The sequence below is a fragment of the Micropterus dolomieu genome, linkage group LG01, assembly GCF_021292245.1.
Source record: "Micropterus dolomieu isolate WLL.071019.BEF.003 ecotype Adirondacks linkage group LG01, ASM2129224v1, whole genome shotgun sequence".
Taxonomy (NCBI): Eukaryota; Metazoa; Chordata; class Actinopteri; order Centrarchiformes; family Centrarchidae; genus Micropterus; species Micropterus dolomieu.
Window position 1 is genome coordinate 30,783,975 of NC_060150.1, and position 12,309 is coordinate 30,796,283.

Below are 12,309 nucleotides of genomic sequence, written 5' to 3' on the forward strand. Positions count from 1 at the left end.
TGGCCCCAGGAGGGCACAGAGCTGAGAGAGAGATAGAGAGAGAGAGAGAGAGAGAGAGAGAGAGAGAGAGAGAGAGAGAGAGAGAGAGAGAGAGAGAGAGAGAGAAAGAGAGGCATGAAAGTTCCATGAAACAGAAACTAGGTTCATAATCTAATTTGTCTCACCACTGAACTGAACACTCACTGCAGCCTCGCTGGCTAACAGATAACCTTTATTATTACAGCCACAGTTTCACAAACCTCCTCTTAGATTTTTGCATGACCTGGAACTGGAGCTTATTGAGAATTTTTATCATTTTCCTCCCCACAGATATTTGACTTTGGGTCATTTCAAGGTAACAGGAGAAGAAACTAAATGTGCCTCTGCACAGACCCACCTCCCTCATGCCTGAGTGCGTCCTCTTTCTCTCTGTCCTCAGTATTTCTCTGTCCTGCTCTGACTCCTCTCTTGCCTCCTCCTGGTCTTCCACCTCCCCCCTCTGTTTTTCGCAGTGTCCAGGCAGGACAGTGAGGGAGGCACAGTGTTTCCATAGCAATTGGAGGTCAGTATGGAGGGCTGTGGAGGGGTCAAAGGGCAGGTTTCAGTCACTATTTTGTAAGGCTGCAACAAACGATGGACACAATTTTCATTGTGGTCAATCTGTCGTAGTTAGTTGTTTGGTCTATAAAATGTTGATCAGTGTTTCCCAGAGCCCAAGAAGACTTCCTCAAATGTCTTGTAAAGGTATTCAGTTTGCTGTCAGAGGAGTAAAGAAACCAGAAAATACAGTTTGTTCTTAAAAGATTACTCAAAAATCATATCAATGGCTGCAGATGAATTTAATAGGTGACAACTGATCATTGCAGCACTGCTATTTTGTATTTTCTTCACCAGAACAGAATTGTGGAAAGCTAGTGCTACTCACAGGCTGCTGTAAAGTGCTGTGATCAGTACTAACTGACTACAAGGTTGTTGCTTGTTCTCTAAAAGATCAAGAGGCTGCAGGTTGAATTTCTGCAACTGACTTGCATCTGACTTGCTTAAACATGGAATCTGTTTTAAATTTATTTATTGGGTTCTTTGCCAGAGACTTAATCTTCACAGTTTTAAATTTATTATTGGGTTCTTTGCCAGAGACTTTTTATAGTCTTATCAATACAAAGAACTTCTAAATTCTTCCCATTATTGTTGCTACTGATGCTGTTTTGGGGTTTACTGTCATTGCCAGTGATTCAGAAGGCCAGGACACCACACTAAACTGTTCCTGTATTTTTATAGTTCATTTGTGGATTAGTTTCTTTTCCCTCGTGTGTGTTTCTTGATAATGTTTTATAATCCTTACATTTTTCTGGAATTTCATCATTCAAGACTAAAGCTAAGAGATCACTGTTAATGATCATTTAATAGTATGGGCTTATCTACAGCCTGGGAGTGAAGAGTAGCACTGACATCCACAGGGGGCGCTGAAGAGCTGAGCAGGTGTGGCACGCTTAGTCAAGGAGGGCACATCCAGCAACACCGCGGACTGAGAGGAGGAACAAAATGTTAGCTTGATGGTAGAGTTTTTGCTTTGTTTAGTGCACAGAGAGAAGTGTTGAAAGCCAATGATAGTGTCTCAAAGGAAATTAAAGAAACAAGGAAGGAAGGAGGGAAAATAAAATCAATGAGCAATATCCCAGCGGGCTTAGACAGCACGAAGAGAATTGGAGCGCTGGAGTTTTAATTAACTGACACCCTGGTGAACAGACACTTTGATGCCAAGACTTTGATTACAGAAAGGCAAACAGCTGAAAAAGTGAGTATTTATGTGTGCATACAGTACATTTAGCTTTTCATATAGTGAGCGGGTGTTTAAGAGTTTTTTCAATGTAAATACTGCATTTTAGTCAGTGGATCCACATATATAAAAATAACTGTACCAGGTCCTGTGTCTCGGCCAGCGGGTTTCTGATCTGTTCCTGCATTGCTCTGTCTGATATCTGGACCTGAGGGTCTGCAAAGACCAGCTGACGCCTGCGACCTCCACCAGGCTTCCTGAGTGGAGGAACGACCACCTGATGGCAGAGTGAGCAGCACAGCTGTAATTTTCACAGTACTGAATCTATAAAATGACGTCACACACCAGCACATACACTGGAAATTATGAATCTGCGCTGACACACCCGCATCTGCTTTCAATGACTTGTTTCCAAAATGAAACAAGCTGCTCATGAGTCGCTTTGTGGAATGCAAAAGAAAGCTGATGAAAACTGTTACAACAGCAAATGCTCTGTCGCTGTCATCTCCACGTTTCTTACATGTCAAAGTTTGTACAGCAGGTAAATAAAAAGGTACTGGGAATTGTAAGTTTTCAAATTTTTAGGTTCATAATGGGTGCGTAGATACAATAAACTTTTTAATCGTTTGTATTTTCCATTTCTATTTAATGAATGAACTAAAGTTAGATCAAATGCAAGGCTCTGGTAATGACAGGGTATCTCCAAAACATTCTTAGTAGCACTTATGCTCTTAATTACTTGTTGCGAGAACAGCATTTAGTGGAAATAAGTATGTGTTCACACTCAGACAGTAAATCATTCACTAATTCAGTTTAAGCTCTGCACAACACAAAACTACCACTGAACAAACTAGAGAACACACAGGATCCCCTGTGTCTCACCTCTTCATTGGGACTTTCTGTTGCTCTGTCTCCCTCTTTCCCAGATGCACCAGAAGGTGAGGTTGGCATGGTAACCTGCGGCGGGGTCATCTCCAGGGGAACAGCTGCCAGAGGAACCCCCACAGACTGACCCGACTCTTCACCTGGTAGCATCACACTGTCTCGCTCTGCTCCCAGCTCCGTCACCTTCAACCTGGAGACAACAAGAACACACACATGCTTACTGTACACACACGCCGTACGTTTACACTGAGGTGCTCTCTGAGCTGTGACGTTACTGAAGAGGACTGACTTAATTTCTCAGTGTGAAGACTCACTGATCAATAGAGGTCATGGCTCCTTCAAGTCCCCGGCTCCTCTGCTCGGCCTCAGCCACTTCTGTTTAACACAACACACCGTGAAACAATGTGACACAACACATGGACACATACAGATGTTCAAGTGAACACATTTTCCCAAAATAATCTAATCTGTAAAAAGATTATTAGCGATCAAATGACTTGCATTATTAAGACAAGTGGTTTTCCTTGTAGTTTCAAATACTTGTTCTGCTCTCTTTCTGTTGATTTACTGCAGCAGGTAAACTGAGAGTGAATTCTACCCAACTAAACACATGCTACTGAATTATTCATTATATTACCGCCGCTATTAAGATTTCCCACGATCATTAAACTATACGCTACTAATGTTTTCACTCGCACACTGTGCAACAACACTCAGCACTTGGCTAGGTTCCTCTCCTCTCCCCTCAGAACATCTACGTGAAAGGTGCTGTTGTAGGAGCAGCGTAACTCCTGTAAGGACTCGGGAGGTGCATAGCGTGTGTTTGATTGTCTGAGCGGCAGAAAGTGACGGTGAATGTATGTGTTTGTTCGGTTACAGCGTGTCAGCTTCTCATGACCAAGAAAAGTTTGTCTGTTGTTTCCCCAACTGCTGGAAAAGTGAGGCAGGTTAGCGCAAGCAAACATCTCCCCTCCCCTTCAGACTGCGCAGCTGAGCAGGAAAGCTGACAGTAGCCTAACTATACGTCTTTTGGCTGCTATGTAACCTAACATTAGCTCAATTTATAGGAAGTTCTAGCTGCTGCATTTCATTACTGCCTACTTTGTCAAGTATTGACAACATTACAAGCTTGGACTAAACTGGTGTAGCCTACAGCTCTGTCCTGTACACAGACTGTACATCCTAATAGTTACTTACAGACTGGTTGTTAGGAAAAGAAAGGATGGTGGTGACAGTGGAGGAGCTGAGGTTAATAAAGCAAGTTAGGATGCAAACTAGTCCCTTTTAAACTAATGAGGAGACATTTCCTTTGGATTTTATTGTGCAAATGAAATGCTTGGTAATTAAGGGAGGAGACTCTCATGTTGCCTATTTTTCATATTAATTTCTACAGATAAATGTCAAAAGCTGTAAATTGAGACACAAAAGGCAAACATGAACACTACTATCTATAATGATTATGAGGTCATATTAACAGGGTTTCCCTGCTGTTACAAGACTTAGAGGTGCGGCCCAAAACTGCACTCCTGCTGAGACATGTTGTATTGGGGTTTTCTATTCAGACATACAGCATGCGTACTATGTGCACAATTTTTTTTCCACTTCACCTCAGCTGCTAAAACTCCATCCTAGGGGAAACACTGGACATGTTGTCCTTCTGCTGTCTTTGCTAAGAGCAGTAGGCAGTCACATGCTCCTTATTGACAGATGTTCCTGCTCTATTCTCTCCTTAAATGAAACAGTCTCCTGAAAATAAACCTTTTTTTCTGCCAGCAAAAACGCCCGCAGAGTCAGAATTGCTTTTTTCTTCAATTATTGCAGTGGACCAAAGAATTAGACGGGGGTGACTGATGCAGGCACATTACAAGAGAGGAACACACTGTGGGACTGAGACACTTCCTGGATCCTTACATTTAGTAAAACTCACAGTATGTCATCGGACTAAACAACTAAAACACAAACATACACATGCAAAGATTATCATACACAAAGGTAAATGTTAAGGACAGAAGCACACACCTCCACGAAACTGATCAGGTTGATCCATCAACAAGTCAATCTCTCTGGCCGTGGCTTCAGGAAGGTCATCTCCCTCGAAATACTGATACAGAAGCAATGAGGGTGGGTGTGTTTAATAATGTTAAGTAAAGTCATAAAAAACAGCTGTAAAATATAGCAACAACAAAAACTGAAAGATAAATGAAGAAATGTTGTGTGCAAGGCAAAAACAAACATAAGGGGCAGACGAGTGGGAGCCGAGGACAACAGGCACCCAGCCACATGTCACTGTAAACAAACCATGAGTGCAGGCTGATGTAATTAAGTCTGATCTTATAAAGCCAAAATGCACTTCATCAGCTGATAATGCTGTAGGAGGAGCAATATCAGTCTTTCAGTGACAGAATGAGGAGGCTAACAGTGTGTGGAGGTACAGCTGGACCGCAGTGAAACACAGCTGCATTTTATGACTGAGATGATAAAGCTCTGCCTCCTTTTAAGCCCTGTGGACATTGATAGTTGAATTCAGTCAGGCATCCCGTATTTTATGTCCACATTTCCCTGCACTGTAAACTTCACTGCCATCTGCACAACTTTTGGAAAATGTATGGATTTTTGATAACATCAGTTAAAAATATACACAAACAGACTGGACAATATAGAATCTGTACTGGCTTTAACGCTACTTCCTCGCCACACCGCATGCTGCAGAGTGACAGGACGACCAACAAGCGAGCAGCTAACTTGTGACGGAGACCTTAACTAAAGCTGCTGTGGGCACACGGTTTGCATCCCAGCTCAGTGATTCACCAGGACACCTGCTGTACAAAAAAATGATGACTGGGATGTTTCTTGTCCCTGGACTCTGACAGATAGTTTACCTCAGCAGGGGTGATGAGCAACTGCGACTTCTCTGTCAGCGTGATGGCAGCTGGAGGTGACCTGAAACCTGGTTCAACACAGCAGGAAGAATTAGGAGCCGAGCATGTTTGTAGCACAAGAAGGATGTGAGACACGCTGAGATTCGGCCGTGTTTGTGGCACTTGAGTGACGGCTTCAGGGAGTAAAAACAGCCATGGCAATGAAATCTGGGCCTGGGCTTAACCTGATGCATTTTTATTTCAATATTTGCAGATAAAATAAAAATAATTTGTTGATGACAACAACAACATTTCTCCGCAATTTCCTTACAGGAGTGGAAATAGCACCTTCCTGTGCCAAAAGTTTGAATTTACAAGAAAATCCACTTATGGAATTTAAGCCAATTAAAATGACGCGTTTGTAAAAACCCTGACGATAAATTATTTTGAATGGAAACATGCAAAATGTTACCACAACTACTATTACTATTAATCAGAATAATCTGTCTTTAGCATAATTACACAAGTGTTACAAAGCAATTTGGAAACATCTAGAAAAACCCTTGTCTCCCATTTCAGGCAAGGCCTCTTTCAAAGGACATGGTCTATAAAGGTGTAGCTAGTAGTCTGAAACTAAATGAGCTAGTCGGAATGAGATTTACTGTCATGTGTCTGCTCCACGTCTCACAGAGACAAGTCAGCAGAGGGAAATGGATTTTGGGATCATAAAACACAAAAAAGCTCCATGCACTTTAAAGTTTCTTGGAGTGTTTGAAACTTATTAACCAATTGTGGCGCTTGGTCTTGAAATGTGTCGGCCGCCCCGAAATGGGACACAGCTAGTCTTTCAAATGTTAAAAATATCAGTCTCACCGTCTTTGTCGAGTGAGGTGTGGGGACTGGGCACCAGGGAGTGCTGTGAACCTGCCTCTTCATTCACCAACGTTGGCTAGAAATACACATTACCAATATTATATAACAAGACAGAATACAGAAACAGAGTTGTTTCTTGGTTGATACCAGAGTCGAACTGAGTCTGTTTATCATGTCCAAAATGTGTTTAAGTGTGAGGTTAGGGTTGTTAAAGACCAAACTGAGTCAGAAGTATTATGTTTGCCTCTATATGCCTCTGTGGTGAACAGTATGGGTGTGTAGGTGGGTGACATGTGATATGGCCTGGATGAAAACCGATGCACAATATTAAAACATACAGCAGCGTAAGCAGCTGAAAGCCAAAATCCAGTTTAGGGATGTTTTAAATTCCATGATAGTACCCCAAAAAATATTATTGTCTCTATGCTATGCAGTCCCACACTTCTGCTCTCTGTGTACTGTAAATCTGGCCATGTCCGCCAGCACACAGAGTGAGTAAGAGCTGTCTACTGTGATTTACTCTATCTGAGGATACCAGTGGGTTGTATGGAGGGATACAGCACATATGCTATGTTAGAACTGGAGCGGCCTACACTGTGTATGTAAGGCCATGAAACAACGGCTCACTTGTAATAACTGATGGTAATTTATGAGGTGTGTGTCAAAAAAACATGTAGTAAAACCCTGAAAAGAAACATCGCATTGCATCATATTTTACCAGGTTGTGACGGACCACTGTCACTACGGTTGAGTATGCGCTGTGACTGCTGGTGTGACATATGTTATGTGTGTGTCTATATTTGGACTGCTGTTAGAAACACTCATTGTTGCTGAATGTGGTCAGAACCTACTTACTATTATGTAATTTTAATCAAATTACTGCTGTTTGGACAGCCAAAGTCACAAACGGTCTTACATAAGAGGCATTGTTGAATTAATTCAGATGTGGGAATATCTTCTCTGGAAATTGCAGTTTGTCTGAGACATTTTCAGTTGTATTTAACACGAGAGTGGCCACTGCTGCTCCCGACAAAACGTTCACAATATCTGTCGAGCCTGCTCATGTTTACAGAGAGAATATTTGAATTAAAGTGCAGGTTACTTGAGGATGCTGACTGTGCACAGGAGTTCTGTTGTGCTACACTACAGACACAGACATTAGGCTACACTCCATGTGTAAGCTGCCTGGCATAATTCAGAGCCACACCATCACATACAGTGTATGGCTGTAATGGTGTATGTATCACAAATGTACCTGGTGTATTTTGTAGGGGCTGGGCAGTTGGTGTGAGTCCATGAGACCGAAGAAGGGGTCCTGAGCTCCCTCAGCCTCCTCCATCCTGTACAGGCTGTCAGGCATATCCAAGGCCAGCCTGCCAGATAAAGAGAGAAAAAAATACCAATGTAATACTCAAAGTATTAAAACATCACACACATGTTCAGTGCTGTACTGGCTAATGCAACACTATGCATGCTTTTATCTGCGCTGTTTGGGATTCCAAAATAATAAAATATTACTGGAATATGATTAACGTACAGCATCTTTAGGGTGCAGAATGTGGAAAGCAGAAACAAGAGCTCATACATTACAGCTGTCCCATGACATGTTTTATTAAATATTACTGAAGCAATTCACATGAAAGTAGCTCAATTTGTCCATCACTCAGTCTATAAAACACTAGCTTCTCCTTCTCACAGTGTTTATTCCCCAAAACAATCTCCCTCATAAATATTCCACCAGATGCTTTTGCAGTCAGACTTCCCCGAACACATAAACCTCTGTGCAGTTCAGCTAAAATTCATAGGCGCCCCAGGATACAAAACATCCTGCACGTGATCAAATTGGTGTGTGTGTGTGTGTGTGTGTGTGTGTGTGTGTGTGTGTGTGTGTGTGTGTGTGTGTGTGTGTGTGTGTGTGTGTGTGTGTGTGTGTGTGTGTGTGTGTGTGTGTGTGTGTGTGTGTAGACCTGTCAGACTCAGCAATGTCAATACATATGCATCTTTTAGAGCGCAGCAGGCGGTCAATGGTCTGTTGAACCTCCTCTGGAAAACAGAAAATGTTCACGCACACAACACAGTTATTTCCTGCAGAAACAGAATTAGTGTTATCACATTTAAGTCGAGGTCTAAAATATCTGACCCCCCTCTCTATGCAACAGGAAGAGGCGATGAAGGGCACAAGACACCCTAGTAATCAAATAGTATTTTCACCATAGGTCTTACAGTAATTTGTTATGCATAAACTCACGCCCACACCTTAGTCTGGAATAATAAAAATGGTAGAAAATTCTGCAAGGTGCATTTACTTCCTGCATTTTTCTATCAAAGTTTACAGATAATTTATTGCATTATCCAAGTTTGTGAATGCCACATAAACCGAGAGGAAGAACCTCTACCGTGCCATGCATATGAAATACAAGGTAAACATTCTCAATGTGACAGCTTTGGGAGGTTTTATTCTATTCTACTGAAAGATAACATTAAATTTGCTGAATTCAAGAGCCGCTGTAGACAACAGACAGTAGTTGCTTTATTGGCTTCTCTTCCTGCTTATCACGCTGCATTGTATTTCACTGTTTTCATCAGCCGTGTCAACAGCATGATTGTGAATCTGTCAGATGCAATATCAGTGTCAGGGTGTCATTTAAGAACAGATGGATAGAGACTGTTGAGCTGTGTTTGATGATATTGCATTCATCACCTCTATATTGGCTTCTAAATCAAACTTGGCAGGGTGATTTGGGAAACATGCATTGGCAAATGTGTGACGATAGCACTTTTTTGGTTTTACACTAAAACAGCATTTATGAGATTACTACACTTTGCAGCTCACGGAGGCATCTCGTCTGCTGTGTTTTGCTTAAGTTGAACAAACAGCATGTTCACAATTGACCTGAACTTACTTTGGAAAGGCCCAGCAGAAAATAATGTTCCTTTTAAACTCAAAATCATCCTGCTAACTGACTGAAGGAGAGTTACAAATTCATTGTAGTGTTATGTTTCTCGTCTTTCAACTCTTGCTTGTTCCACTTTCTCTTTTCCTCTTACCGAGAAGGAAGGCACATTGTCTGTGGTAGACCACGACCACGCCATACTGCAGCTGGGACGACAGGTAGAGAGAGAACCGAGGCCTCGGCAGGTTGGGTTGGGGTGGAGGAACCTGAGCTGTCACATAGTCCAAAATGTCCATACTGTAATTGTTTAACAAAATGAATTATAAAAATGTACATTATATTTAATCTAAAATGAGGTACAAAATGTTTAAACACAAAGAGGAGATAACAAGGTGAGGTTAGTAATGCAAAGAGAGATTACATTTCCTGATCAACTCTGGCAGGTGAGACAAACAGTTATCTTTACATCAAACAAGACTCAAGAGCTGCTAAAAGACTCATCCCAGCACACTTACAAATAAAAAATATATTACCAATTAAGTTAACAAAATACAGTTGACAAATTGAGATGTGCCCTTGTTGCAAATAATAATAAATATAGAAAAAAGTTAAAACACTACTCTTATGTGGCCTAATTTAACTGTAACGTTACTTTAATCAAATTTATCAGTCTTAGTCTGGAAACCGGACAGTTAACTTTAAGCTAAGGTTAACATTAACATCTGTCATTTGCCTGTGGACATTCTTACCATGTTCGCTTGACATTGACTTTGAGAAGCTCTCTGCGAGTGACCCTGATACCTCTGGTGGCTGCTAACCTGAATAACAAAACACAGAACATTTTGAAATAAACCCCAGTTGACAGGCTAATCTGTCATGTAGCTAACGTTACAGCTAAAGACTTCTTGCAGGAGTAGTTAACTTAGCTAATTTAGCTGTTAGCTGTGTTAGGTACAATGAGTTAGCTTTTTTTTTAAACTCACCAAATTGTGGAAAAACATCCTGTATGGCGGTGGAGGACATTTGGGTAGTAAAACATTTGTTAACGTTTATATGTTTAGCAGTTATTTTAGCGGAACCTGGTAACTTCAAGGTTTAGGGATTTCTTTGATGGTAAGAGCTTAGTGAAGTGAAACGGATTACAACACGATTTTCCCGCGTCAACTCACACTAAACCAATCAGGTTATGAGATTCATCACACTGAAAGTAAACAGTCATGATGCATTCAGGCAAACTAGGAAAATTAGAAAATTGAGATTTCAGGTAATAATTTAGGGAGACCTGTGATTAATGAAAGTACAGCATTACTTCTTTCTTTTTTAAACAGTTATGTCAGTGAATGGAAGTATAAATTACTCTAATTGCTTTAGATAATTAGCAGTGATGTGAAGTACATTTACTCAAGTACCGTAATCTACTTTCGTACAATTTCGAGTATTTCCATTTTATGGTAGGCCTACTTAATGCTAACATTAATACACCATATTGTACTTTTTAAACTTATCAGTTTATTAAATGAAGCATGCATTGTTATAGATACACCACCAATTTTAACTGTTAGTGCAGTTACAATTAGCTCCATATCAACCAATTACAAGTTTATAGCACTGCTTGTAAATGCATTACTAATAGTGATTCAATAACAAAATATAAAATATTTATTGGGGACATTATTGCCTACTTTTACTTTTGATACTTTAAGTAGCTTGTACCTTAGACTGTGTTGCTAATTATTCAGTAAAACTTTAATGCTGCTGTTTTACTTGGAAAGCATTCATTTGATAATGTTACACTGCAAACCAGCCTTACAGGGTTTAGAAATGAGTGAGGTCCAGATGTTTTGTTTCTTTTAATAGGGCTTATTTACAGTTATTCATACCAAAATTACACCTAAACACAACCAAATATATACACCACAGTCACAAAAATTAATGATCTACAATAAAATACTTACAAAGGGACCTGTGACAAAAAATACTTTTTATCAAAGCTGAATTTTCCTCTCTTCTTCTGTGCATGTGTGTGCAGTGAAGACCTGAACCAGGCGTGGACAAAGTAGCCTATTGGTTGAAGGACACACTGCGAAAATGGCTCTGACGTTATTTGAATACTCATGTATGCTTAAATCATCCACCTGATGATGACAACTGCACTGAGTGGCCAAAAGAATAGAAACGCCCTCCATTGTAATCATTTGACACTGTAGTCCTAACTTAATCCTACCTTTGGAAACCTTTATTGTTGTTGAGTTGTTGTGTTATTTCAACTGTTTTATGTGTTCTCCCAGAATTCAGAATGATATGTCTGAGGAGAAACTCGATCTTGACATTTATCACTTTTTAAAAATTGGTTATATTATTTATTTCATTAATTTATTTCATTGTGTTTTGTTTTTATGGCTTTTAGTTTAGTTTAATTCTCTGTGTTTGAAATGTGTTTTGTTTCTTATTGTAAAGTACACAGTAACTCTGTATTGAAAGGTGCTATATAAATAAAGTTGATTACACTCACATTTTTACCTAGAGCTCTGTTCTGCTAGTACTAATAACTGTATGTATACTCTGTTATTGTATCTCTACTCTGTTGTTATTTCTGGTGTCCTCTCCCATTTGTTTCCTGTAAAAGTTTTTTTTCCCCTTACGTGAATTAAGTGTGTAAGGGCAGAGGGTCTCTCGTATGTTGTGCAGGTTGTAAAGCCCTCTTAGACAATGATTTTGTGCTATATAGTAAACTCGTTTTGAATGACTTGACACTAACTTCCAAATTCCTTGTCTGAGCAGTCACCAAGTGATCATTTGGGCTAATAGTTATAATTACAGAGTAGGCAAGGATACCAGGCCTTAGTCTCAGTAGACCAGTATGCCATGCACTCTAAAGAAAACATTACATTTTGCAGAAAGGGTTTAGAGTTTTTGCCTTTTCTCCATTGAGAAAACTGTGCTTTCTCCACTGTGCTTCCGCCCACATCTTAAAATCTCCAGGAGAAAAGCTCAGGCAAATTCAGGTATTTTCTCAACAAGTTGTTGAAAGGGATTCTGCATT

At 40.3% G+C, this 12,309-nt stretch overlaps 1 protein-coding gene across 1 annotated transcript in view; it reads right to left on the reverse strand.

The window, feature by feature from the left end:
* Window positions 1-10,433, reverse strand: part of rec8b (REC8 meiotic recombination protein b) — a 12,692-nt gene extending 2,259 nt beyond the window's left edge. Inside the window, exons 1-13 of the mRNA XM_046064892.1 lie at window positions 10,250-10,433; window positions 10,016-10,084; window positions 9,421-9,563; window positions 8,340-8,415; window positions 7,628-7,745; window positions 6,373-6,448; window positions 5,521-5,588; window positions 4,661-4,742; window positions 2,956-3,016; window positions 2,639-2,831; window positions 1,899-2,033; window positions 1,429-1,504; window positions 377-555 (exon numbers count right to left, since the gene is read on the reverse strand). Of these exons, the coding sequence (XP_045920848.1) occupies window positions 377-555; window positions 1,429-1,504; window positions 1,899-2,033; window positions 2,639-2,831; window positions 2,956-3,016; window positions 4,661-4,742; window positions 5,521-5,588; window positions 6,373-6,448; window positions 7,628-7,745; window positions 8,340-8,415; window positions 9,421-9,563; window positions 10,016-10,084; window positions 10,250-10,305 (1,332 nt within the window). The 5' untranslated portion in view covers window positions 10,306-10,433. The remainder of the gene's footprint in view (window positions 1-376; window positions 556-1,428; window positions 1,505-1,898; window positions 2,034-2,638; window positions 2,832-2,955; window positions 3,017-4,660; window positions 4,743-5,520; window positions 5,589-6,372; window positions 6,449-7,627; window positions 7,746-8,339; window positions 8,416-9,420; window positions 9,564-10,015; window positions 10,085-10,249) is intronic.
* Window positions 10,434-12,309: the final 1,876 nt, after the last annotated feature.